General features: G+C 44.3%; 8 protein-coding genes across 9 annotated transcripts; 4 read left to right on the forward strand and 4 right to left on the reverse strand.

Annotated features, from left to right (window-relative positions):
- Positions 1 to 3,064: 3,064 nt before the first annotated feature.
- Positions 3,065 to 7,065, forward strand: BDCG_04094 (C6 zinc finger domain-containing protein). The gene is made up of 5 exons (XM_045419767.1): positions 3,065 to 3,416; positions 3,537 to 4,856; positions 4,928 to 5,634; positions 5,725 to 5,889; positions 5,978 to 7,065. The coding sequence occupies exons 2-5, from the start codon at positions 3,951 to 3,953 to the stop codon at positions 6,486 to 6,488; spliced, it is 2,289 nt and encodes a 762-aa protein (XP_045275996.1). The 5' UTR covers positions 3,065 to 3,416; positions 3,537 to 3,950; the 3' UTR covers positions 6,489 to 7,065.
- Positions 7,066 to 7,781: 716 nt separating this feature from the next.
- BDCG_04096 (U2 small nuclear ribonucleoprotein A') lies at positions 7,782 to 10,728 on the reverse strand. Its single transcript, XM_045419769.1, has 4 exons — positions 10,455 to 10,728; positions 10,301 to 10,341; positions 9,914 to 10,174; positions 7,782 to 9,741 (listed from the first exon to the last, which is right to left on the reverse strand). The coding sequence occupies exons 1-4, from the start codon at positions 10,531 to 10,533 to the stop codon at positions 9,331 to 9,333; spliced, it is 792 nt and encodes a 263-aa protein (XP_045275998.1). The 5' UTR covers positions 10,534 to 10,728; the 3' UTR covers positions 7,782 to 9,330.
- BDCG_04095 (uncharacterized protein) lies at positions 7,971 to 8,708 on the forward strand (the record flags this gene model as incomplete). The annotated part of the gene is made up of 2 exons (XM_045419768.1): positions 7,971 to 8,539; positions 8,645 to 8,708. 2 exons carry the CDS (start codon positions 7,971 to 7,973, stop codon positions 8,706 to 8,708), a joined length of 633 nt encoding a protein of 210 aa, XP_045275997.1.
- Positions 10,729 to 11,341: 613 nt separating the features above from the next.
- On the reverse strand, positions 11,342 to 14,767 carry BDCG_04097 (nucleoside diphosphatase). Its single transcript, XM_045419770.1, has 4 exons — positions 14,237 to 14,767; positions 14,108 to 14,142; positions 13,925 to 14,051; positions 11,342 to 13,852 (listed from the first exon to the last, which is right to left on the reverse strand). The coding sequence occupies exons 1-4, from the start codon at positions 14,244 to 14,246 to the stop codon at positions 11,730 to 11,732; spliced, it is 2,295 nt and encodes a 764-aa protein (XP_045275999.1). The 5' UTR covers positions 14,247 to 14,767; the 3' UTR covers positions 11,342 to 11,729.
- A 337-nt stretch (positions 14,768 to 15,104) lies between these two features.
- On the reverse strand, positions 15,105 to 18,840 carry BDCG_04098 (acetyltransferase). The gene is made up of 7 exons (XM_045419771.1): positions 18,038 to 18,840; positions 17,744 to 17,962; positions 17,406 to 17,661; positions 16,662 to 17,343; positions 16,276 to 16,590; positions 15,940 to 16,208; positions 15,105 to 15,790 (listed from the first exon to the last, which is right to left on the reverse strand). Exons 1-7 carry the CDS (start codon positions 18,582 to 18,584, stop codon positions 15,619 to 15,621), a joined length of 2,460 nt encoding a protein of 819 aa, XP_045276000.1. The 5' UTR covers positions 18,585 to 18,840; the 3' UTR covers positions 15,105 to 15,618.
- Positions 18,743 to 20,713, forward strand: BDCG_04099 (pantoate-beta-alanine ligase). Its single transcript, XM_045419772.1, has 2 exons — positions 18,743 to 19,232; positions 19,290 to 20,713. Exons 1-2 carry the CDS (start codon positions 19,202 to 19,204, stop codon positions 20,372 to 20,374), a joined length of 1,116 nt encoding a protein of 371 aa, XP_045276001.1. The 5' UTR covers positions 18,743 to 19,201; the 3' UTR covers positions 20,375 to 20,713.
- On the reverse strand, positions 20,392 to 25,108 carry BDCG_04101. 2 transcript variants are annotated; one of them, XM_045419774.1, is made up of 3 exons: positions 24,641 to 25,106; positions 23,372 to 24,552; positions 20,392 to 23,287 (listed from the first exon to the last, which is right to left on the reverse strand). In XM_045419774.1, exons 1-2 carry the CDS (start codon positions 24,961 to 24,963, stop codon positions 23,379 to 23,381), a joined length of 1,497 nt encoding a protein of 498 aa, XP_045276003.1. In that variant the 5' UTR covers positions 24,964 to 25,106; the 3' UTR covers positions 20,392 to 23,287; positions 23,372 to 23,378. The 2 variants fall into 2 exon arrangements, with proteins under 2 accessions (XP_045276003.1, XP_045280746.1); XM_045419775.1 differs by having other exon boundaries at positions 20,815 to 24,552; positions 24,641 to 25,108.
- Positions 20,827 to 23,456, forward strand: BDCG_04100 (ATP-dependent RNA helicase DBP7). Its single transcript, XM_045419773.1, has one exon. The coding sequence runs from the start codon at positions 20,919 to 20,921 to the stop codon at positions 23,277 to 23,279; it is 2,361 nt and encodes a 786-aa protein (XP_045276002.1). The 5' UTR covers positions 20,827 to 20,918; the 3' UTR covers positions 23,280 to 23,456.
- Positions 25,109 to 25,159: the final 51 nt, after the last annotated feature.

The raw sequence follows: 25,159 nt of genomic DNA on the forward strand, positions 1-25,159 counted from the left end.
TACATGAAAAAGTTGATTTTTCTTTAATACATAGAGAGATACTCTAAGAACTATCTTCTGATTTATTATTAATATTAATAGTAATTTATAATCTTATATTTACTACTCTGATATTTTCTTATTTCTTCATCTTAAAGATATATATTCTTTTATTAAGTCAGACTTTTCACCTGATCTTAGATTTATTATAAGTTTTATTAATTATAAAAGACATTTAGACACATGTAATAATATATGAAGATATAATTAGTATATTATTTCAGTAGTTTTTATTAGTTTAATAAGAGTTTTATAATCTTTTAAAGAATAATATTGTTATATTATATGTAATTTATCTACGCGAGTTATACTAAATAGAGTTGAGATAGTACATGATTAGAGTATGTATAGTAATTATTAACAGAATAATAATAATATTAATAATAACAAGTATTAAATACTTACTTATACTTACTTTTCTACTTGTACAGCTCTCTCTATCACTTTTACTCTCTTTTTCAATTACTTTCTATTTCTTCTCTATTACTTTCACCTCTTACTCTTCACTCTCTCTATTATTATTATTATCTCTATTATCTCTATTACTCTCTCTCTCTATTATTCTCTTTTACTCTGTATTACTCTGTATTATCTCTATTATCTCTTCTACTTCTTTTATTTCTTACTCTTCACTTTCTCTATTATTATTATCATCTCTATTACTCTGTAGTCTCTCTATTTCTTTCACTCTTCTCTGAGATTATTCTCTATCTCTCTTTTATTATCTTTTATTATCTCTTTTATCTCTTTTACTCTTTTCACTCTTTACTCTCTCTATTATTATTATTATCTTTATTACTTCTACTCTCTTTTTCTATTACTCTCTTTTACTCTGTATTACTCTGTATTATCTTTATTACTTCTTCTATCTCTTTCATCTCTTATTCTCTACTCTCTTTATTATTATTACTATCTCTATTATTTCACAGCTCTTCTATCATTTTCATTCTCTCTTTAAATTATCTCTTTCACTTCTTTCACTCTTTATTTTCTCTACTATTATTATCACTGTATCTATTATCTTATAGCTCTCTTTATTAGTTTCACTATCTATTTCTACTTTCTTATTACTTCTTTCACTTCTACTCTTTTTATTATTATTATTATTATTTCTACTGTCTTATAACTCTCTTTATCACTTTCATTCTCTATCTTTATTTACTATTATCACTCTTTTCATCTCTTTCACTCTCTATTCTCTCTATTATTATTATTATCTTTACTTCTTTTACTACTCTTTTTCACTCTGTATTATCTCTATTATTATTATCAGATTAATCAGAGCTGTACAGACTACAGAGTCAGCTATTCAATCTTATTCATAAATTTAAAGAAATATATATAATATTATATGAGATTTTATTATAGAGTATTTAACAGTATATACTATAAATATAGAGATTAAAATGTAATAGAGATAGTAAGAGAGAAGTAAAGATAGTAAAAGTAATAGAAGAGACTATAGAGTAGTAGAGATAATAATAATAATAGAGAGACTAGAGAGTGAAAAAGATAATAGAGAGAGATAATAGAGATAATAGAAATAAGAGAGATAATAGAGATAATAAGAGAGAAGTAGAATAATAAGATGAGAGTAAAGATAGAAAGTGAAAGTGATAGAAAGTACTATAAGATAATAGAGACAGTGATAATAATAGAAATAATAGAGATGATAGAGATGATAAGAGATAATAAGAGATGATAAGAGAGAGTCAGAGTGAAAGAAGTGTAGAGATAATAGAGATAATAGAGATAGTAAGAGAGTAAGTAATAAGATAAAGATAGAGTAAAGATATGAAGTGAAAGTAATAGAGAGAGCTGTGAGATGATAGAGATAGTGATAATAAAGATAATAGAGATAATAAAAGTGATAGAGATGATAGAAGTAATAGAAGTGATAGAGATGATAGAGATGATAAGAGTGAGTGATAAGATAAAGATAGAAGTATGAAGTGAAAGTAATAGAAGATGCTATAAAGTGTTAGAGATAGTAATATATATTTATTATCTTAGCAAGCTCAGATGCTTCTTTAGATATCTATTCATTACTATTTTAACACTGAATTAATAATTATATTATGAGCTAATCTCAAATAAGTAATAAGCTAACTTAAATAGTAAAATCAGATTATATAAGTGATAATATCTTATAAAGTGTCTGAGAAGAAATAGTTTCTGATTATTAGTAATATAGAAAGAATTTACTCAGTACTCTGAGTATGAAAGAGAATTTCAACTTAACTTTATAGATTTATCATTTCTGTATTATCTTGAAACCTTAAAATAATAATGTTCTTACAATGTATCTGATTTTTATATTCATATCTCAAGTTCTTAGAATAGAAGTATCATCTCAAAGTTGACTAGTGTGTTTTTGAACACAGGAATTTTAATTCAATTTCTCATATAAAAAAAAGCTCTTAGAAATTCTGAGATTAAAAAATATAATCATTTTCAAGAGTATACATCTATCTTAAATATAGATTTTTTTGAAATATTAAAGAAATATTTCTATTCTTCTTCTCTTTAGCTATAAGCTAAGGTGATTTTCAAATCTCAAAGATATGTGAGTATATAGTAATAGAAAGTCAAAGTTAAAGAATCTGAAAAATCCTTATAAATCTCAGGAATCTTTATTGAAGATGAAATCATTTCTTCTCAGACTCTCTGGTGAGGATTGCTCTGAGCACATGACTTGTATCAAAAGTAGATTAGTGTCATGCCGGATTAGTCTGCAACCTGTTCAAACGGAGCCAGAGGTCTGAGCCCGCTGAGATAACATATTCATGGATTTTTGATGGGGTGCATGTGACGTCATGTGAGGTCACATTACAGCGTTTTTTGCACGGAAAAGTTGGTTTTTCTTTAATATATAGAGAGAATATAGAGAGATGTGTTGCTGATTGAAATGGTGGAACAACCATAATCCGGTCGTGTAACTTAATAGTTATAGTTAACCCTTAGCTTTTCCGGTATGGATAAAATAGTGGGGCATGTGATCTAGGTAACTAGGTTGCCACAGCGGCGGCCGCAGAAGTGATGAGGTAACTAAGGGAAGGCACGTGCAGTTAAACAGCTGAGTTGTTTCACTAAAATAGTATTGCACTAATTGTGGCCTCGCGGCCAGACAAGGGGGGGAGGGAGAGATCGCTGTTCCGTTCGTTCCTGCAGTTCCTGCAGCTCCGCCCAAACCCAGCGGCGGGTGACGATCACAGCGCTCAACCCCTCCACCTCCCACCGTTTATCGTTTATTTAAGCCCCTACAACAACGAACAAGCCGACCGGCCAAACAACAACAATCGCAAACCTACAGAATATATGAGCTTCTGATGTATAGCTCCATGTATCATCTCCGCAGCAGCTATCCTACCATCTAGGCGAGTAATTACTTTTCTTCCACGTACAACGAACCCGACTCGGTGCCGGTGCTGATGACTTCACCTTGTTTTTTATATTTCTAAACTTCTCATAGGTGCTAACAGATATTCATTTGATAGGTAAATATTGGTACATAATTGCTGCAATTCCTCGCCTTCTCTCGATCTAACCCCCCTACGCTCATTCTCGCGACTGTCCCGCGGGCCGGCACCTTCTCCGCTCCGCCCTAACCTCACCTTCCCGGTTGCAATTCCTATAACGACTCATTAACGAGGATCGATAGTTTTTAAGGCTGATAAACCTCGACGCCGCCTCCCCGTTGGACCATTCCTGCTATTCCTAAGTGCTGTAGAAAACAGGACCCGCCAATACTCACTCCCCTATTGCTGGTATATTCAGTTGCCCCGATACAGTGCCCACATGAGGTCTTGAAAAGGCACGGGTTTTAGAGCGCCCGGCCGCGCTCCAGGCACTATAACGGATACCATTTCCTGGGAATATTCAGATTCATTGTCTGGTTATATACCAATCCGATGGCATCAACAGTTGATGGAAACGTCCTCGCGCAACCAGAATTCGAAATTCCTCTGAACTTGGCTGCGCCTGCCGCTACAGCGGCTGAGGGGGATTATCCTGTAGATGGCGACACTTACCGGATAGCTGCGAAAGCAGCTACGAATTTCAATACCCAACCGCGGCAACAAAAACCGAAGAATGTCTGCGGTGGAGACAGCACGAGTTCTGGTCCGGGTAACGCTGCGACAAGGGCTGCGAATGCCTCAGGCCAGATGAATACGCAAAAACCCAAACGTGTACGGACGGGATGTCTGACGTGTAGAGAACGACATCTCAAATGCGATGAGACGCTTCCTCGATGTCAAAACTGCCAAAAGTCGGACCGACAGTGTAAGCGTGGCGTGCGACTGAACTTTATTGACACTCATGTCGCAGCACCACCATTTGCAGCGCCATTCACGCATGACTGGCAGGTTAACTTTCACGACGAATCTCGTGAGATTGCTTCGGAATATCGGGGGGGTTTTGAGCGGTATCCCCGCCTAAGGAAAGATGGCCCCTCTGCCTCTCGAAAACCAGTGCCTCACCCGTCCGCCTACAATTTCCCTGATATCATGGGAGCACCATCCCTTTCGCATCAGAGCCTTTCGCATGCTGCTCCTCTGCTTCCTAACTATCCCGAGTCGCAACAACCGGAAATGACTGAGCCCATTTTCCAACATACCCCTCAAACAGACCACCACTCTAACCCAACATTTTCTAACCACCCTCTAACACATTCTCCATTCAATTCTCTGAAATCTAATCTAGGACCTCCCGGAAATGTCAAACACTGTCTGGAGAGTGCAGAGGAAGTTCTACTCATGCAAGTTTTCGTAGAGGAAGTTGGGCTATGGATGGACTCGATGGACTCGAAAAAACATGTAAACATCTCCCCCTCCCTGTCATTCGCCACCACAACGCTGATTAAGACGTCGCTAATATATCTACCTAGTTTTCTCATATCCTACCATACCATGCTCTTAACGAACCTATGCTTTTGAATGCGTTTATGGCATGCGGCGCACGGCACCTGTTTTTGGTTAATCCATCATACGGCGAAGACAAGGCTCTGTATTATTACAACACTTCTACGCGTGATCTCCTTACCTGTTTGCAAAACCCCAATCGCGATACAGTCTTATGTGCCACGACAGCGGTAATTCTTAACGTTTACGAAATAATGTGTGAAAAGGCGATGCAGCGGATGAACCATATCGCGGGCGCCCGGGCCCTCATTAAGGAGTGCCGCTGGGATGCCAAAAGTGTTGGGATAGGAAGCGCTTGCTTCTGGCTTAATGTTGGCATGGAGTTATTGAGCTGTCTCCATTTCAACTGGAGAATGGCCTGGGATCCGGATACCTGGGATATAGATATGAACATGACCGCGTCGCAGAATGCTATCACGGGCGATGAAGAGCTGTGGACCCATCGGATGGTGTACATATGTGCGAAAATCGCCAATTTTAGATCAACGATTCCGCATTTCCAGGACCCAGATCGAGCCGCGCATGATTTGCGACTGAACCAGCGGATCCAGGAATGGAATACGTATAGGGGGTGGTGTGACGAGTGGGCGAGATGCGTACCGCGCTCAATGATGCCGCTTGGTTACTTACAGCCTTGGCAGACAAGCTCCAAGTCGTCGTTCCCGGAGGTTTGGTTAGTTTATAAAACCGTCTACGACTCGCGTGCATTAGCCAATTCTGTTGAATTACGTCTTTTTATACTGACTATTCCCTCCCTTTCCAGGCTTATTAAACGCACTGCCGTCGTAGGTCGGCTGTTTTACCACACAGCCTGCTGTCTGCTTGCGAAAATCCACCCCACGGAATCCGAGTACAGCGAGAATATGATGGCGATGCAGCAGAGCCACGCGCATGATATTTGCGGAATCGTGGCGCATGTGAAAGACAGGTACGCTTACACTTCGGATTCTTTACTTTAATCGATCCAATATATATATATCTACGACAACAGTCCACTTACTTCAAAACAATAACAGAGGCGTCGCCAGCGTTTCCCTCCGCTGCCTTGCCATTGCCGCAGAATGCTTGACAAACCGACAAGCACAGGAAGAAGTCCTACAAATCATCGACAAAATCATCAAAGAGACGGGTTGGCAGGTGGCCTTCTTGCGCACTGAACTTATGGAGAAGTGGGGATGGAGTCATAATAACAATAATAACAATAACAACAACGCCAACAATCATAATAATAATCATAATAACTCCTCCCCGCGACAGCTGCAAGCTTCCGCTTCCACAGCACCAGGCTCGTCCGCGCCATCATTACTCTCGTCATCACTTCTGAAATCCGGCCCGCATAATCCCAACGCAAGTGGAGGGCGCGGTCCAACTACCACTCCGCCCCGCCAACGGATGCCACAGGGCATCGTGAACCCTCTTATGGCTACTGCGGATTTTTCATACGAGAACCATCCGTACCAGAGCCACTACGTTGCGCCCCATGATCACAATCATCTGGGGGGTTATCAGCATTACGAATCTTACTGATATATATATATATATATATGATATATATAATATTTTTATTGTTTCCATTTTGGCTTCTTTTGCCCATCGTGATATTCTTTTGGCATTTTCTGTGATTACTATTATTTACGGCTATTGTCATTGGGGTTTCGTGCAAAAAATGTGGATTTGAGATACCAAATACCAATTGATTTGTTTTTCTTTTACGTTCTCTTACCTTTATTTTTTGTTCAGAATCGGCGAATGATTCCGTTTTCTCCATGTGGGGATTTGGAAGTGTTCATTTGATTGTGTATTATCAGTATTTCACCATTCTTATTATTAAAGAGAGATTTGCTTTTTGGATGGTATAATGTATATACAGCTTACACACGCTCTTCTCTATCATATTCCAAGTTAACTTTTCTCATTTCTTCAAATCTTCATATAGTATCAAAGTGTACACGATCTTGGATATTTCACATGCCATATCATCATCATATCATACGTTTGTACGTTTTCTTGTGTCATTTAGATATAGCATTTGTACTAAAACACTTAGCAATCTCAGCAGATACCAATGTCCCTCAGCCATCGCCCTCCATTCCCAAAATAAAATTGTTCACTAACTATGAATATTATTGCATAACTTCATGCAGACATATATGCATAAACACCTTCCCTGCTCTTTGCATCCTTTGATTTGATGACTGATTGAACATTAGTTCGTTTCCTTTGCCTCCCAAGCCCTCTAAGAATAGCAAAGTATCCATTACCTTGATGTCCAAACGTATAGAAATTACTGCTTTTCATTTTTCCCGAGTAGCGAGTTAGCCGCCGCAAATTGTGGGACGAACGATCTACGATTGGCGCTTTTCCCCCCCTAATAAAGAATAAAAAGGGCGCCTATTTCTCTTCGCCAAACCTCGTGAGGGTTAAGTTACCCCGCTATGTTGGACGTTGGGCATTTGCGCGAGGAAGAATCCGGCTCTGTCTCTCTCTCTCTCTCTCCCTCCTCTCCTCCCCTCCCCCTCTCCTCTCCCCTACCGCATCACATCTTCCCCCGCCGTACCTCTTGTGTATGATGAATCGGAAGAACCCAGGAAAGAAGGACAAATTAAAAATCGAAATATGGATGTAAACCTCTCCCCTTCATCTTTCCAAAGGACCCGTTGTCGATGAACTATTGAATATCTCCGGCACGACCGCCCCAAAATCCTCAAATTCCCCCAATTTCTTTTTTCTCTCTCTTGCTTCAAAGAATAGCTTTTTCTTTTTCTCTTTCTTTCTATTATTATTATTTTTCTTCTTTTTATAAAAAAAAAAAACAACGTTGGACGAGTCTGAATCCATAAGAGGGAAAGCAAATTCATTCAATTCATTGGTTCATTTCGTTTCGTTCATTGCCATTTGGTTTTAAAATAAAATTTATTCTTTTCACATCTATAACCATCCGAAAAAAGAAGATAACCACAAGAGGGAACCGAAAAAGGGAATTTAAAAATAACGGGGGGAGAAAAGAGAATGACCACTCCCGCCGACCCGCTCATTCTAGAACCATACTCCCTCTACATCCTCCTCTTCGGCCGCGGCGAAACGTACCGATTTCACTGGGGCTTATTCCTCACCGCTGGCTATCAGACGGCAACAACCGCAGAAACAGCAGAAACGACACCGTCAACAACAGGCACAGCTACCACTACAATTACAATAGAAGGTCCACAAGAAGCCAACGCAGGAGAACCACCAACAACAAACCCCACCGGCACCCTCTTCGAACTCACAAACCCAAACCCTTCCAATGACAAGCTCTGGGCCTACAAAACCACCCTCCTAACCTCCTTCACACACAGACACAACCCGCTCTGCGCCCTGAAAATCTCCAACATAGAACCGCTGCTCCAGCTGGACTTCCATGCCCTCCTGCCCACGATCCCTATCGTCCCCTATTCCCAGCGCTTTGGCGAGGAGATCTCGTGCCGCGTGTGGCTGAAGGAGGCGCTGTATGAACTAGACCAGAGCGGGTTTATACAGCTTGTCCGCCCCGTCGAGGATATTGAGATGGAGGCTCAGCATCTGGGGATGATGTGCTGGTATGTTAGGGTTGGGAGGGGGGAAGGGAGGGGAAATTTGGTGGTTGACAGGGTGGCAAGGAGTAACGGATGCATATTCTGAGGGTGGGAGCAAAGCTTGTATAGGATGGTGGGGATGGGAATGATGAGGATAGAATGTAGGACAGCAGAGGAGGGTAGTAGTGAGTAAGTGAGTGGGTTTTGTTGACTTGGTTTTGCTTGTTGATTGCTTCGGGATATATTAGGCTGCGGCCTTCACGCCTCTTTGGAGGAAATCATATGAAAATACTTGATATTGTGTTTGATGGGTGTGATTTTTTAGCCTTCTTTTTTTTTTTTTTTTTTTTTTTTTTTTTTTTTTTTCTTCTTTTGGAGGGGGTGGGCGGGGGTTCATGTTGTGAGTTCTGATCATATTTGCCGAAATAGAGGAGGGTCGAGGCCTGGAGAAAGTTACCACGAAAGAAGAGCAACCATAGAAAAAAAGATGTAAATAGCAAAATAATGAAACAATGCCTCACTACCTCACGCCCAATCCCAGAAGTAAGAAATGATATCCCTTGCCTTTATCGATTTGATAAGAACGAAGATATTGAGACTATAGAAGGAAAGTGTTGTGTAGCATGCAGATGAGATGACAACCTTGAAGCAAGCCGTAGCCCCTAATCTTTCCGTAAACGCTCAGTATATTTTGTATTCCTCCTTTTGGAACAGGAGGGGGTGGGGGGGAAATGAAAAATGAAGACATGTTGAAACAGGGAAAACCCCACAGTTGTCAAATTTTGTTGTATCATTAAAAAGGGTCGTCCCAAAAATTACATTTGCATCTCAGTGTCATTATCCTTTTCTTGGTCATCGCCATCTCCCAGCGCACCCCCGGGTATCCTCCCCTCATTCAACTCTCGTTCCAATTTCGTGATTTCCTGTAAACTCTTCGCTTCCCGGATCATTTTCTCCACTCGTTTCCGTTCCTTCTCCGTGAGTTTAACACGAATTGGCCTTTCACCGGCTTGTTGTGACGATGCGTCACGTGTCGTGGTTCCGAACGTAGATGCTGAGACGTCAAAAGTGCGGGATTTTATGCCCATGATCTTGGAGGTGAGTGGTGTGGGGTTTGAAGGGGTGCCGAAAAGCTCAGCGGCGCGGTGTCGTTCTACGTCCTTGACTCTTTGGTAATCGAGGAAGCGTACTGTGGGTAATAAGAAGATTACCCAGAGGCGGTAGTGCTATATTTTTTCCTCGCGGGAATTTAAGATGTGGATATTAGCTAAAAATAATAAACAGAATTCAGGCATATACAAGGACTCTCTGAAACAAAGACTCAGGAGCAACACGAATCTCTTTCCCTTCCACCAACCACAACCAAGATAAGAGGGTATTGTATAGAAGGCAACTAACCTCCTTCCTCGTCACAGGATTCTCCAACAATGATACATGTGTCAATTTCGTCAAAACCTTTAATGGCTCCAGATCCGCAAGCTCTGCGATGTTATTCGCAGTAAGGATTAGAGTGGTTAGATTTGGGATCGACGATGCTATTGACGGGTGGATTTGCGAGACACGATTGCGGGCGAGAAGCAAGGTTCGGAGGCGCGGGGAGAAAGGGAAATTGGAGATCGAGGAGATGTCGTTGTCGGTGAAATCGATGGCGTCATGGTCCTGCACCTAAGATTAGATTGGAAATGCAACTTTTGACGGAATGCAGAAGAGAAAAGAACTGAACAATCGAGGGAAACATCATGGTTTCGTTGTTACGCATCCGTAGACATGATTGACCTCACTTACCTTCGCAGCACCCATGTTCTCAATAGCGGGAATTTTATGGCCTAATATATACACCCCATTCCAAAGAAAGGAAGCAAATACGATATCAATTGAGCTCATTACCAAGTGTGTGACACGTGCAGCAGTAGTAGTATCTGTTCTTTTCAATACGCACCTCGAAGATCGAGCTCTCGCTCTTTGAGAGGGTTGAGGTAGGAGAGGGAGTTCTGGATCAACTCTACTGTGAGTCGCATTATTGGAAATATAAGATAGGATATTTATTTGAAAACTGCTTTCGGGGAGAAGAGGGGGGGAGTAAGGCGACGGTATTTCCCTAGGTGTGATTATCAGAAGGGGGATTGGGTGGGTGTTGGAGGTTTGCGATCGTTTGAGAATGGTCTGTCTTGGTTGAATTGGAGGAGTTAATGCTGAAGAGCTGGCGCGCGAAGTTCAAAATTTCCCTTTTTAGAAATTTGGGGCTGGCCCCGAGCTTGTGCTATCCCTATCACGTGATGTATATCCTTTTTGGACCCATACGCCTGGATATTTTGGAGATGAGATGTTACTGTAATACATTCCATTTAGAGATAGGTCTACTAATTACAACAGTTGTGAGTTCTTCCCAGGCGTATTCGTCCCATATATGCTCAAGTCCCAAGTTCAATTGACGGGGAGTTCGCAGCGAATACAATAATACAGATTAGAAGAAGCAGAAGAAAATTTTACGAATGTATGTATATTATATGAATACAAGGGCTAAGAATGGGCCAAAAACTAACAGTGTACGTATACACGTGGAGTTTTGAATAAATAAGAAAAAGAAATTCAAGAAGGGGCCTTTGGAAAGGAAAAAGACAAAGACGGATTGACTGGATGGGTGAGCGGAGGATTTAACTCCTATCAAGTCCAGTCCGGATCAGTAGCCCCTGAGCCTACAGGTAGCACAACACCTGCTGAAAATATATAGTTACATGCGAAATTCACGTCCGTCAAAAAAACCTGTGGCTAGGAAAACCGGACATGCACGCTCCAAAAAAAAAAAAAAAAAAAAAAAAAAAAAAAAAAAAAAAGGTACAAAGCAAATGAGGATGGTGGGACCGTGTTATAATCCCAACAATCAACGTCGCACATGTGTATTACAGTGATTTTAGGAAGCGAATCAGAGGGAAAAAAAGGATAACGGGACCTCTCCTCCAAAAGGTTGGTCACACCAAAATAACACAGCTTCTAAAGCGGAAGAAAAAAAAAAAAAAGAGAAAAGAATAGAAGTGACAAAAAAAAACCCACAACGGAACGCGGTGTCATTATGAGTATTAAAACAATGCTCAAGAAAAGACGAGAAGCAAATGCAACATGAAACCGAGGTTTCTCTCGAAAAAAAGAAAGTAAATAAACGCAAATCATCAATTGTCATCATCATCATCATCATCCGAAAAAACAATCTACCCCTTTAATGATGTCGCACGGGACTCGTTGCCCTCGACCGGCGGCCATTGGTCGTCGGCCCCAGTGCCAACGGTGCGAGACGATCTCGACCCTCCGTCCGCACCGCTAACCCATGACGATCCATGTTACCTAGCGCACTGATGGTAGTAGTAGCATCGAGGCCCGGGGGACTACCGAGAGAGATGCCCATGCCGCTAGTTGTGCCGGGGTCGTTGTGATTGTTGTTATGGTGGTGGTGGTGGTGATACATGCTATTAGTCGATTTCGTCCGGACGAGGATGTTGTTTGTATTATTATCGTCGTTGTAGGTGTTTGTGAACGTTGGGGTGAAGGGGGTGTTGGGGATTATTGGAGGGATGGACATGGACATGGACATGGTCTCATCGTCTGTAGGAGAGGAGCTAGGGCTAGGCTCGAAATCGCGCGCGCCGGCTTCGAGAAGGTCGTCGTAGGAGGCGGAGAAGGAATTGGTGCGTTTTAGGGACGGGGACGAGAAGATGCGGGGAAGCGTATTGAAGATCTTTGACGAGAAGCCGTTGCCTCGTCGGTAGTAATTGTTATTCTGATGATGATAGGAACCGTGACTTGTTCGCCGGATATACTTTCGGTAGAGTCGCGTTCGGCGCTCGCGGCCGCAGAGGAAAAAGATTGCTATAACAACTATTATTAGGAAGAGGAAAAGACCTGGGACCCGCCGCGGAGAATGGCCAGTAAAAAGCGTGTCGTGCCAATGCGGTGATGCGACACTAGACGCATGCGGCTGGGAGGCAGTCTCATTGTGAGTTGGGGATGGTGACGGCGGACTAGGCAGAAGGTATGGAGCTCCCGGTCGCTGGAAATCGTCTGGGATGCGATTCTTGCTTCCAGCTGGGGGGTTGCTTCCGAAGCCCACAGGGAGGCCGTTGGGAAGTGGTGGCACCTGTGACGAAGCGTATAGCACGGCTTTCCCGAGCGTCCAGCTCACTTCAGTCGAGTCGATCTTGTTTACAGCCTGGAAGGCGTCTAGGTAGCCCTTTACGTTCGACTCCACTGTACTATTGTGTCCTCCTGATTCAATGTCAACGCGGGGAATGCCGATCCCATCATGTAAAATACTTATTAGCCATGAAGCTTTGAAACAAACCGCAAAGGCGGTTTCCTGATCGACCTTTTTCCCCCACTGCTTGCTCTTAACGCCTTGCTCAATAGCCTCCCACGGCTGTGAGCAGAATTCTTGGACGCGCTGGAGGTACGTGGTGAAGTCGTACGATTTATCCTTATGGCCCATTTCGAAAATCTCATGTGTCGTATGCCAGTATTCACTTACGCCGATGAAATGGTTGACGTCGAAATCAATTGCGGGTACGTGGACGCCATGTAGAAGACACGGCTCATCGGGGCAGGGGGCATCCTTCTCCAGCAACGGGTATGTATTACGATAGCACTCTTCGAATTTACCCGTTCCAACAAGATACGGCTCCATGCCGGACACGGGACCGGTGGGAGGTAGAATGGTTCCGTCATGGGTCGTTCGGAGGCCGGAATGCAAACAAGGATCCGGTCGAGCTCTGTTCTTGTCATTGGCAGTTGATTCCAACAGCGCCTTCACATATCGACTCCTAGCTTCACGTGCACCAAAGCCTAACCACGACGTGACAAACACCTTGTATTCCATAGGCAAGCCGTTGAGGGTCCGCAGGCGCAGTAGCGTTAGGTCGTTCGCATGCTTCTCCGCCTCCGTCGCATTTGGGGCAAACGCGATCTGCGCCGAGGCTCCACCCATATCCAAAAACCCGTACGTATGATGGCCCTTTCCATGATTGTGAGACTGGCGATCGTTAAAGCCACCCATTAAATAGTTTGTTGCAATCCACCCATAAAGCCCCTCTGTGTCGCCTTCGATAACTTGTACATGTTGCCTACAATCGGGGATCAGGAAATCGGTACTACTGCGGATATAGGCGCATACATTATCGAGAATGGCTCTTTGCTTCTGGCTTGGAAGTAGACGCATGCCAGCGGTTGCGAGGAGGAAGATTGGGGTATCGGATATCTCTTCTTCGGGGATAACTTCTTGGACATGGTCGAGGAGGGGCCTGAGGTGTTCGAGGCCGACGGTTTCGGGTTTATTGGAGAATGTTGAAATGCCTGTTAATTAGTTTCAGTTAGCTGTTGTTCCTGAGCGGCGAATTGACTCGACTTTCAGAATCCGCTGCGTACCAGGATGTATCTTCTTGGTCCATTTATCCTTAGTGAGGAGTTCGGGCAGCGACGCCAGCTGTTTCGAGGACGCCGACTTTCGTGCGCTGACGCTATCGGGCCATCTGTAGACATGTGCGCGAGTCCCCTGAAATTTTACGAGTTAGTAAAATGGAGAGTGGATATTATACGCAAGCAACTCACAGATGAACCAGCATCCAAGACGACGGCATATCTCCCTATACAAAGATATCGTTGTTAGCTAAATGCATTGCCGTACAGGAATATAGACTCGGCCTTTCGAGGCAAAGAGAGGCGAGGGTGCGTCCATACATATCCCCATCTGGAAACTTCCTTCTTCCCGTATAAATCTAGTAGTCTTAATCCTTTATTATCCCTTTTTTCTGGTCTATCTCAAATGCATCGCTCCAAAGAGTCGCAGTAATATTACAGACTAGGCGGAGGAGAGGAAGAAGAAGGGTTGTTGCATTTCCCTCCTTTTTATTATTATTGAAATAATACGCGTTGCGCTGTTCGCAAAGTTTCGGAACGGAGGGATGAATGAAATGAAGTGGCGGCCGGAGGGATAATTCGACGGTTAAACTAGCCAATGCAGCTGGATATTAACGAGCGTAGTAGTAGAAGGGCAAGAAGATGAAAAATGGAGATGAAGAGACGGATGAAAGGAGAGGATCAAAAAGGATAACCAAAATAGCCACCAGATGAGGCTGAGGATTATGATTAAGAGTGCCTAGGTGGTGGGTGGGTGGCCGAAGAGAATAATACCCAAAAGGGAAAAAGTTAAAAACAAAAGCCAAGAAATATCTGCCGTCCCCATGTTTCTTACCAGTACGCAATACTCCGTACGGTATGCAGCATCTCCTGTAGGTAAGGTAGGCTGCTAATTCAGTAGAAATACAGTTACCGAGCCATGCCTATTATGGATTGAGTTCTTCGTCAGTTACTGTTTTTGGTTGAACCCTTCCCTTCCGCTAAACTGTGTCTAGAACAAGAAAGTCTTAGCTCGCCAATGACGCGTATGCTCGTGGGGCCGGTTGGGGTTGATACAGCCAATCAGAGACCTACCACAATGCACTGCACCATCCCTTGTCATCAAAAACCAGCCTTGGATCGACAGGGATAATTGGTACGACTCTCGTATTGGCCATATCGCTTTTGGCCAGACTTTTGGCTGGGATGGTGTTTTTATAATGTAACTATCGTCTGGTATTCAAATATACTATCTGGAATGTGGAAGGAAGAATAGAGAGGAGAGATGCAATGGATATATATATTAGATAATGACGAACAGGTTCAGAACAAAGATGAAGAAAATGAAGTATGACAGTATTCACCTCTGAATATCATAAAAATTTTGTTCTTAATTAAGAGAGTATCAAGTTGAATTACCTGTCCTGGGGTGTTCGGAAAAGGAACCGCTTAATAGCATCAACGGTGGCAATTATTTATAAAACAAAAAATGGAAAGAAGTCGAAAGAAATAACAGAGAGAGAAGAATATAGCAGCTTCATCGCGTAGAGTGCAAGAATTGAAGCTTTCTCAAAGAAGCGAAATTAAAAAAAAGCAGTGCATTACAAACCTAGCCAAAGCAAATAAAAAAGCAAGAGCAAACTTGGTATCACGATGAGCGGTTATATATATAGGGATTGATATAAAGACACCAAGGGACCCCTTATATAACATATATTCCGTTATCACAGCTTCGCGCTCGAGCCCAATGGCGTCCGTCTGCGCTGTTTTGTAGACACGTCAACCTCTTCCGCAGACTCTTCTGCTGCGGCTGCAACTTTGAACACCTCCCGACCTACCGAATCGGTCATGGTGAGCACGCGAGAGGATACGGTTGCTCCATCTCGTCGGTTTTTCCTGAAGGATTGGAAGTGTCAGCTCCGATCAACGGGGGCGGGGGACCTTATTATGTAAATAATGAAAGGAAGAAAAGGGCGGAAATAAAGGAGGGGCGGAAAAAAAAAAAAAAAAAAAAAAAAAAAAAAAAAAAGAGGGCAGTTACATACCCTTCGCGCCGCGACTGGGCTATTAGGGACATAAAGTCCCATAGCTTGCCCCGGGCTAGGAGTTTGCCTGTTTTTGCATCGCGCTCAGGCATCCAGCTGGGAGCTAGTCTCATGGTGGGCGCTTGGCTTGTCTTCACATCCTTCATCCTCGGTCTTGTGACGATGATGATTCTTTCTTCCTCAAATCGCTGATATGCGTTTTTAAGGGTTTCTTTGTTGACGGCTTCGAAATATGACAGATCACCTTGGTGGTAGAGCGTTTTGCCCAACTTTTTTTTGGTGGTTAATATTGTGTACATACTGGTGGGAAGATGCAGGTTTTGGGTGATATCTTACCAGTTGAGCGCTGTCCTGTGCTTTTTTCATATCAACCCAAGGCGACTTGGGGCCATTATTGAGGGGTGGAGTCAGTCCCATAAGCGATACAGCTCCAAGCCAGCTTGCTTCAATAAAAGGCCAGACAAGGAAGCAGTAGAAATCAAAGTTTTCTCTGCCGCATTGGCGTTCTTCATCGCTTAACTCGACATATGTCGGTATGCCTGAGGGGTCTCTTGTGATTTTTATTACATTGTCTCGTTCTAGTCCATTAAGCGTCTTCTCGAGATTGTGGGCTAAGCCGTCTGGTGGGAAGATAAATTCTCCTCGGAAAAGCTTGAGAAGAGGTTAGTTGCGAAGAGAATATATTTACTCACAACGAGTAAGATATGAATACATCGTCTTACCTGGGACAAGAAGGTCACTTGGGTCACCAGCTCATCATAACTGCTGCGCTGGTTCATCGGGCCACCCCCTTGCTTTACACGGGCATACATAGCAACGGACACCAATGCCTCTGTGATGAAGAGATGAATCGTCATATTCCTGTAAAAAGAAAGCTGGAACCGGTCCACCGCGTAGAAGGTCTGTTCAGCAAGCCCGCCAATTGCACCGACTAATTTTGGCCCGAGAACTTCGATGGCTCGATCAACGACCTGTTCCGTCGGGGCTCTGTAGAAATGCGCTACTCTTCCGCCCTGGGCACGAACTCGGTCGCAGAGCCAATCAACACGGCGTACAAGTTCAGTTTTACCAACACCACGCCCCCGGAGCGTAAGGAGAACCGTGCCAACGAGTGCCGTCGGCATTACAACGGAGACGTTATTGATGTCTGAGAGCACGCGATATCCCAGGGTTCGGAGGAGACGTCCTCTTTCCGCACTTCCCATTTTCACTTGTATTTCGCCGTTATTGGGGAGATTGTATATTCTAGCGCACTGCTCCGCGACAAATGCCTTCAGACTCCATGGCTCGTGGAATCTGACGTCAACTCTACCAAGCTTGAGTGACAGGACTGACGAAGAATTAAGGAAATCAACTAAATTTTCTTTTTGTTTCGGCTGTCCCAGCAGCTCACTAATATATGATCTGATCAGAAGTTCTTAGCATAGGTTTATCTTCAAGGCGCTCGTGTTTGTTAATATACATACTCAGTTTCAATAACTTTATCGTACTGTGTGCTCACTGGGCAGATGATCGCGTCTTCGACTCGACCGGAAGCAACGCTATCTAGGAGAAAGCTGAGGATACCAAACTTCGGGGGTAGGAGCTTTCCCGTCCTTGACCGACCGCCTTCTACGAAACATTCGAAATTAAACCCTTCCTTTAATAGGGTATCAACATACGCCTGTACAAGTGTATGGTACAAGGGGTCGTCGCCAAAAGTTCGACGGATCCACATGGCACCTAGAACATATTGTCAGCCCTCAAGGAAAACCATTGCATAGGATGAAAGTTTGCTCGGAATTGTGATAAGGATAAGACCTACCTGCATGTTGCAAGAAACTCCCAAGGAAAGATATATTCAAGTTATCTCCCGCCACAACCACGGGCAATCCAATTCCAAGACGGTAGCAAATTAATTGCAGGGATACATAGTCTACATGAGATCTGTGGCAAGGTAAAAATACAATAGATTGCTTATTTTTTGCTGCGGTTTCCGCGACCGACCTCAGACGGAGAACTTCTTCACTAGAAACATGAATGCCTATATAATCTGCATAAGTACCCGATATTTCTATGTTTGTTCAGATAAAATCAGTTTAAAAACGTACGTACGTACCTTGATGATATGCTCGCGTAAGAAGCTGTGTACAAAGATAATAGGCTCCCCGTATAAAGTTTTTGCCTTCCATTTTGCAAATCATATTTTCCATCATCGTGTCGACGACTTCTCTTAAATTAGCCTCAATCTCGTTCTTTCGTCTTAATCGAGGGTCATTGCCTTTTTTCGACTTGTCGGGTTCCAGTAACCCTTGTTCTTCTTCCACTCGCGATCGCAACTCTGCCAGTTCAGTAATCTTCGCCTTCAATAACGGATTACTCAGGATATTTGACTTCATTTTCTCTGCGAAACCAGGATAGAATATTGGCTGGCCAATAATCTTATCATAGGCTCGCCATCCTGTTCCTGACACAAACAAGCTGACTTCGCGCAAGAACTCAAAGGGGTTCTCTCGGAAGCGTGCCATGTTCCGCACAAGCTCCCGTTCAGTGATGCCATCTTTGACATCTGGGCCACCGGTGAAGCCCGTTGGATGTACAGTGACCCGATCTCCGACGATCTCTAGATCTGGGGCCATATGGCCTGCATCCTTTGGAGAAGACATGATGCTGTGACTGTACTCTGTACTTGTTGTTATCAAATGATATTAGGTAACGCGAGAAAGGCTTGATCAAGGAGAGACGCGCCCGCCAATATGCCACTATCGAACAGTTCAGCGCGCAAGGTCGACGAAGACACCAAATCTCTCCTTCTTCAAGTACGGCCAACCTCGGGGGACGCGAACTGTTGAGCTTTCCTTAGTTCATTTTCGCCGTGCCTCGTCTGGTCTGGGTCCGTCATGATGCTCCTTAATATCCTCAACAATCCCAAACTCCAACCTCGGCAACACGGTCACATGATGCCAACCGGACGGAAAGTGCGCACGTGACCATGACGTATTGTTCGGCAATTTGCACTCTTTTTGCTACAATCTCGATGTTAAACAACATCAAACTATTTGCGAACAGTGTTACAGAGGACAACAATGCTGTTTGCAATTGCCTATTATATATGAGCAATGGGGCTTTCAATTGCCCCATAATGTAAAGCTGGATATATATCTCATAGACTCTCTTTTCTCCCCATGTCATTTTGTTCTCTCTTCTCTAGTTTCATTCCGTTGTAGCTTATGGCTGCCATTCTTTAACATATAACATCAATAAGCTTCAACAAAGTCCTACCATGGTGTCACGCTGGCTGAGGCGATTTTCCTGTGGGTAACTCTAGATTTCTGCTATGTTGCTTTGTTCCAATGGCTTACACCTCACAGCAACGCCGTCATGGCGTTCCAACAACAACAATGGCGCTCCTAACTCCCGAGAGGCGCCCTTTTCGGTATTTCGAGATGTACCCGCGCTCCGGCAATACCGAAAGCAGCTGCTTCTGTCCAAGAGAACCGTTGGGTTAGTCCCTACTATGGGCGCACTGCACGATGGCCATCTGTCTCTAATCCGCCAAGCCGCTATCGAGAACACGGACGTGTTTGTTAGTATCTTCGTTAATCCAACCCAATTCGGAGTGAACGAGGACCTGGACAAATATCCAAGGACGTGGGAGGCAGACATCCAGAAATTAAAAGAACTAGACGAGGAGCTAGCAAGTGCAGCGTCTGGCGACGGGTGCCTCGCAAGGACTGGTTCGGTGCGAGGACGAATCTCTGCAATTTTTGCCCCGACGAGCAATGTCATGTATCCGACGCTCCCACCAACCTCTGAGCTAGATGGATACGGCTCGTTCGTTACAATCACGCCCTTAGCAACACTACTGGAGGGAGCTTCGCGGCCTGTATTTTTCCGAGGAGTTGCCACCGTGTGCATGAAACTGTTCAACATCATGACACCCGACCGAGTCTATTTTGGCCAAAAGGATGTGCAACAGACGGTCGTCATTAAGCGGATGGTAAAGGACCTACATGTCGGGACTGATGTGAAATTAGGGCCTACAATACGAGAAGCGGATGGTTTGGCCATGAGCTCGCGGAATGTGATGCTTGGTGCGAGACGACGCAAGGTCGGACTTGTATTGTATAAAGCGCTCAAGGAGGCGGAGAGGGCATACTTGTCAGGTAAGCGGGCCCGAGAGGAGATCCTGGGACCTGCGAACCGACTCGTGGAGTCCATTGCTCGTGAACAACAAGCGCTGCCACCTTTGGAGCGGGCAATATTCGAGCTCGACTACATTTCGCTCGCGGATGTGGATTCACTCGAAGAATTGCAAGTTGTAGATGGCTCGAAAGGTGCCGTCTTAAGCGGCGCTGTAAAAATGCTACCCTTGGAAAGCCCGCAGCCTGGCGAGGATTGCGGGGAGAATGGGGGTGATAACCCTGTGAGATTGATTGACAATATCATTCTCTGATGGCGGTTTTGAACGATATATGAATGGGATGAATTGTTTCGGCTGGTTTATTTTTGAAATAGACTATCTATGTTATCTATCAACCAATGAATTTCGGGCAGTTATCTAATGAGATTATTTGAATAACCCTACGTTCTTATCCACTCGCTGTATGGTATGGTCGTGATTGGACTGTTGTGCATGGGAGAAAATACTCTATCAGATTGCTGTGGTTGGTGAGAATTTAAGCTGTTCAAACCTGGATCGTACTGACACTGACATAGTGTTTATGGGAAGGCGTATCGAGATATTCTACTGTAGAATATTTTAATAAAATCCATTCTCTTCAACAGCTACAGAGTCATTTTGATGCCACTACAAAGTACGAATTTATGGCCTTCGGGGATCCAGAACCCGATCTCTTCTCGGCGTGTTTGCTCATTTGTCAAACATTACCGGAAAAACTCAACCCAATATCTAATTCTGAAAGACAAAACACAGAGCCACAAACCTGGATAGGATCATAGGAAGGGAGACGAACATTTCCCGTCTACTATCTGGCATCATGGCGGATGATGGCATGCTCTTGAACTTCAATTTGGGTGATGGTATCATTAAAACCCAGCAAAAGTTCAAAGGTGGGACATGGAAAGATCGCCTTTCAGTAAAGAAAATCGCCCTTCACCGTCAAAATAAATCCAAATTTCCCAACTCCGAAGACCAAGATCATGCCGGGCGGAAAGATAGAACAGGGAACCCGAATAGAGTTGAAATACCATCCCCTCGACCAGCCAAACGGCAGAGGGTCGATGACGATTTTAAACCGTCTTCGTTGTCGTCGTATCGCGTTAGCGGGCACACCCCTACTTCTACGAACGTCGGCAGCAGCAATAACAGGGGGAATACTCAAGGCAACCAAGCTCGCAAGAACCAGAATCAACCGCGTGAGATCATCTCCTCCCTTTTCTCCTTCAACCCCGCGCCTCTTTCTGCCATCGAGCCACCGAAAACAGACGAAGGCGCCGAGCCTTCTAAACCCTCAAATGCGCCCCTCATCGATGGAATTGATACCTTCACATCCTTGGGATTATCCCCGATGCTTGCAGCGCACCTGATGACAAAGCTTGAATTTAAGGCTCCGACGGCCGTTCAGAAAAGCGCCATATCGCAGCTGTTGAAGGAAGAATGCGATGCGTTCATCCAGGCCCAAACCGGATCGGGAAAAACATTGGCATATCTGCTTCCTCTAGTTCAGCGACTGATTAACTTGTCAAGCACCAACGGGAAGGCTTTTGAGCGGACGAGCGATGGTTCGGATAACGCTGCTGTTCATCGAGATTCGGGACTTTTTGCTATCATCCTTGCTCCTACGAGAGAGCTATGCAAACAAATATCCGTTGTGTTAGAGCAATTGTTACGGTGTGCGCATTGGATCGTTGCAGGCACGGTTATTGGTGGGGAGAAGAAAAAATCCGAAAAGGCAAGGTTGAGGAAGGGGTTGAATATTCTTGTGGCTACGCCTGGTCGTTTGGCTGATCATTTGGAGAATACCAAGGTGTTGGATGTTAGTAATGTCAGGTGGCTAGTCCTTGATGAGGGGGATCGGCTTATGGATTTGGGCTTTGAGGAGGAGATTCAGGGGATTGTGAAAAGGTTAGATGAGAGACAGAAATCAAAGGGAATCTCGGGATTGCCTGCCAAGCGAGTTACAATATTGTGTTCTGCGACTTTGAAAATGAATGTGCAGCGGCTAGGGGAGATAAGTCTCAAAGACGCTGTGCATGTCCAAGCTGACCCGGATGACGAGGACGACGAAACGAAGACGAATAATACTGGTACCAACTCCGAGTTTTCGGTCCCTGCACAACTTAAACAATCGTACGCAGTGGTTGCTGCGAAGCTACGACTCGTTACTCTTACGGCGTTGATGAAACGAACATTTGCCAGGAAAGGCTCTGTTATGAAAGCAATAATTTTCGTTTCTTGTGCGGACTCCGTGGACTTCCACTTCGAAGCTTTCTCCAGGCAAGATTCAGACAACAAAAGCGGAGGGAAAGAGCTCAAAAATACCGAAGCTTTGCTTCCCACCAAACCAGCATCCATCCATGGAACAGTTGCGCAAGCAACAGCCTTCTCGAACCCTACTAATCCAGTCACGATCTATAAACTTCATGGCTCACTTCCTCAACATGTCAGAACTTCAACTCTCTCTGCCTTCTCCCGCCAGGGTGAAGCAGCTGTTCTGATCTGCACTGATGTCGCAGCTCGTGGCCTTGACCTACCAAACGTCGACTTTGTAGTCGAGTATGATCCTGCCTTTAGCTCAGATGACCATCTCCACCGAATCGGCCGAACTGCAAGATTAGGACGCGACGGCAGAGCCCACATATTCCTCCTTCCCGGCAACGAAGAGAAATACGTCGAAATTCTAAAACGCGGCTATCGAGACGGCGGCACTAAAATTTCCTGCATAGATGTGAACGAGTCGTTGAAGCGTGGCTTTGGAGGGAACACCGAATCGACGAGTAAGGGCTGGGAGGAGAAGGCAACAGAGTGGCAACTTGACATTGAGCGCTGGGCGCTTGAAAACCCGACCATCCTCGAGATGGCCAGACGAGCCTACCAGTCTCATATCCGCGCTTATGCCACGCATATTGCTAGCGAACGAGATATGTTTAACATCAAGGATCTCCATTTAGGCCATTTGGCCAAGAGCTTTGCGCTGCGCGATAGACCCGCTAAGATCAATGTTCCTGGCCTTCGACCCCGTAAAGAAGATACGAAGAAGGAATTCAAGGCTGATAGGAAGGGAGCTAGGGATGGTGCCCAGGCCACCAAGGACACGAATACCTCTGATGCCGCACGTAAAATGCGGGCGAAGATGAAGGAACATATGGCAGGGGCAAATGAATTTAATATCGCGTAAAATAATAACTAATGTCGGTTTCTAGCGTTAGGGAGCCGTAATGCCTTTTTTTTTATCGTAAAAGATTAAAATAGAAGAAAAATAAAACTTGCATAAAATTCAATAAATATCCCAAAGTGATATCTTCCCGTCTTTCGATCCGGCCGCAAGCCAATGTGTAAATTGCGCCTTCTTGCTCCGCTGCTCTTTTATTGCTGCCAGCGATCCGAGCGGATGGGCAAGGTTAAGCGCCATGCTTTCCGGCTTCGTATTTGTATCGCGAGTACTTTCAGGCGCCGTGCCCGTATCATCTGTATTTACGACGGTATTTCTTTCCATAGCAGCATTATTATTTCCATCATTTTTATTCGAGTCGCCAATATCTGCAAACGCAACGGCATAACAACCTTCATTATGCCACTTCAAAACGGCCAACTCCCTCATGCTTTTGCACGAGTAGACTCGAATTCTACCATCCCATCCGGCCGTAGCAAATACTTTCCCATCGTTTCGTGTTTGCAGGCCCTGCTGACCAGCATGCTTTGTGTTCAAAAGTTTCAGTGGCGTATCCGTCTTTGCTGAAATCGATGGCTTTGATGGAGCGACAGTGATAGCGACGGGATGTTTGGCAAGGATTGCATCGGCGGACGATGAGAAGAAGAAACGATCCTTTTGTTTCTCCAAAGGGGAGAGAGCGATAGAAAGAACTGGCTGGGAATGCGCATGGTTGATATATATCCTTTCCCAGCTCCAAGATAGCGGCTGATCGAAGCTCACTCTTTCTACGGCAACAGGCGACCTTTCTCTATGTACCATAACCCGACCATCTTCATAGCCCGAGATAAGGTATAAATTCCCCTGGGGTGCTCTGAACAGCTCGAGGGCCATTACCATCCCCGTGTTTATTGATGGATCAGGAGATATGGTCGATACGCGCTTTTCAGATGGTAGGTGGAATATATCTATCCCGCCGGAATTAAGGGCGTTGGGCACGGCTAGGAAGAAAACATGTGGCTGTTTCGAACTCTCTCCTTCCGGAAGTTGAGTGTCTCGCGTATTGAAACCTTGCTGAAAACCCTGAGGCTGAGTATCTGAGGTCACCATCTTATCTGAGAAGATGCGACAGAGCGCAAATGCACAAAAATTTAACGCATTTACGGATAACGAATGAAGCATCCAAGGTTCGCTTCGTGACTGGGCACCCTTTGATTCATCAACGGGTAATTCTTTAGTTAACCCGTCTTCATCGGCGAGATTTAAACGCCAAACTCGGAGTTTATGATCTCGACCATGTCTGTAGGAGGGATCATTAGGTGCATCAAAACGGATAATATAGAGCATAGCCTTAGAAGTATGAAAAGGGAGTATATGCGACAACATACGTAAATATCCACCTTTCACTGTCACTTCCTTTCCCCTCTGCATCCTGATTCGAGCGAAAGACGACTCCTTCAACCCCAAGAACAGCAGATTCATGGGCTTTCCACGAAGCAACAGCCCGTTTCGTACTCATATTCCAAACAACTACCCAGCCATCTGAATCACCGGAGATAAGTCTTGAATTCATACTATAAAAATGGAGGGCGTGTATTGGTGATCCATGGCCGCGAAGGATATATACTGGAGTGGCAGGCGGCAGTTTGCCTGTTGTTCTGTCCACCTCACCTAGAGCGGAGAAGGGGTTTGAGGATGCAGAAGATGACATTCCGAATCTTCAGTAGATAAATAAATTTTGAAATGATCGATAATTATATTTTATTAATCGAGCTGCTTGGATGTTTTAAACATGTCGTATACCATATGTTACTGGGTTTGGAGTTTGAAGTTTGCACGTCTGTACGGGTCGTCTGGAAGATGATCTTATCTTATCAGATCATCACAAGAGGAGTTGAAATAACTAG

The sequence above is a fragment of the Blastomyces dermatitidis genome (assembly GCF_000003525.1).
Source record: "Blastomyces dermatitidis ER-3 genomic scaffold supercont1.4, whole genome shotgun sequence".
In the NCBI taxonomy this organism is placed as follows: Eukaryota; Fungi; Ascomycota; class Eurotiomycetes; order Onygenales; family Ajellomycetaceae; genus Blastomyces; species Blastomyces dermatitidis.

Bases quoted from the DNA above. Each gene is read 5' to 3' on its own strand.
- BDCG_04096 (XM_045419769.1), bottom strand. From the start codon at position 10,533: ATGCGACTCACAGTAGAGTTGATCCAGAACTCCCTCTCCTACCTCAAC. The intron at 10,342-10,454 runs GTGCGTATTGAA...TGTATATATTAG, and splicing joins GCGAGAGCTCGATCTTCGAG to GCCATAAAATTCCCGCTATT. The intron at 10,175-10,300 runs GTAAGTGAGGTC...TCTTAGGTGCAG, and splicing joins AGAACATGGGTGCTGCGAAG to GACCATGACGCCATCGATTT.
- BDCG_04099 (XM_045419772.1), top strand. From the start codon at position 19,202: ATGGTGTCACGCTGGCTGAGGCGATTTTCCT. The intron at 19,233-19,289 runs GTGGGTAACTCT...TACACCTCACAG, and splicing joins CTGGCTGAGGCGATTTTCCT to CAACGCCGTCATGGCGTTCC.
- BDCG_04101 (XM_045419774.1), bottom strand. From the start codon at position 24,963: ATGTCATCTTCTGCATCCTCAAACCCCTTCTCCGCTCTAGGTGAGGTG. The intron at 24,553-24,640 runs GTATGTTGTCGC...TCCCTCCTACAG, and splicing joins AGTGAAAGGTGGATATTTAC to ACATGGTCGAGATCATAAAC.
- BDCG_04100 (XM_045419773.1), top strand. From the start codon at position 20,919: ATGGCGGATGATGGCATGCTCTTGAACTTCAATTTGGGTGATGGTATC.
- BDCG_04094 (XM_045419767.1), top strand. From the start codon at position 3,951: ATGGCATCAACAGTTGATGGAAACGTCCTCGCGCAACCAGAATTCGAA. The intron at 5,635-5,724 runs GTTAGTTTATAA...CTCCCTTTCCAG, and splicing joins TCGTCGTTCCCGGAGGTTTG to GCTTATTAAACGCACTGCCG. The intron at 5,890-5,977 runs GTACGCTTACAC...AAACAATAACAG, and splicing joins GTGGCGCATGTGAAAGACAG to AGGCGTCGCCAGCGTTTCCC.
- BDCG_04098 (XM_045419771.1), bottom strand. From the start codon at position 18,584: ATGTCTTCTCCAAAGGATGCAGGCCATATGGCCCCAGATCTAGAGATC. The intron at 17,662-17,743 runs GTAGGTCTTATC...AATATGTTCTAG, and splicing joins GAGTTTCTTGCAACATGCAG to GTGCCATGTGGATCCGTCGA. The intron at 16,209-16,275 runs GTAAGATATCAC...ACCAAAAAAAAG, and splicing joins CACAGGACAGCGCTCAACTG to TTGGGCAAAACGCTCTACCA.
- BDCG_04097 (XM_045419770.1), bottom strand. The intron at 14,052-14,107 runs GTGAGTTGCTTG...GTAAAATTTCAG, and splicing joins TCTTGGATGCTGGTTCATCT to GGGACTCGCGCACATGTCTA. The intron at 13,853-13,924 runs GTACGCAGCGGA...ACTAATTAACAG, and splicing joins GACCAAGAAGATACATCCTG to GCATTTCAACATTCTCCAAT.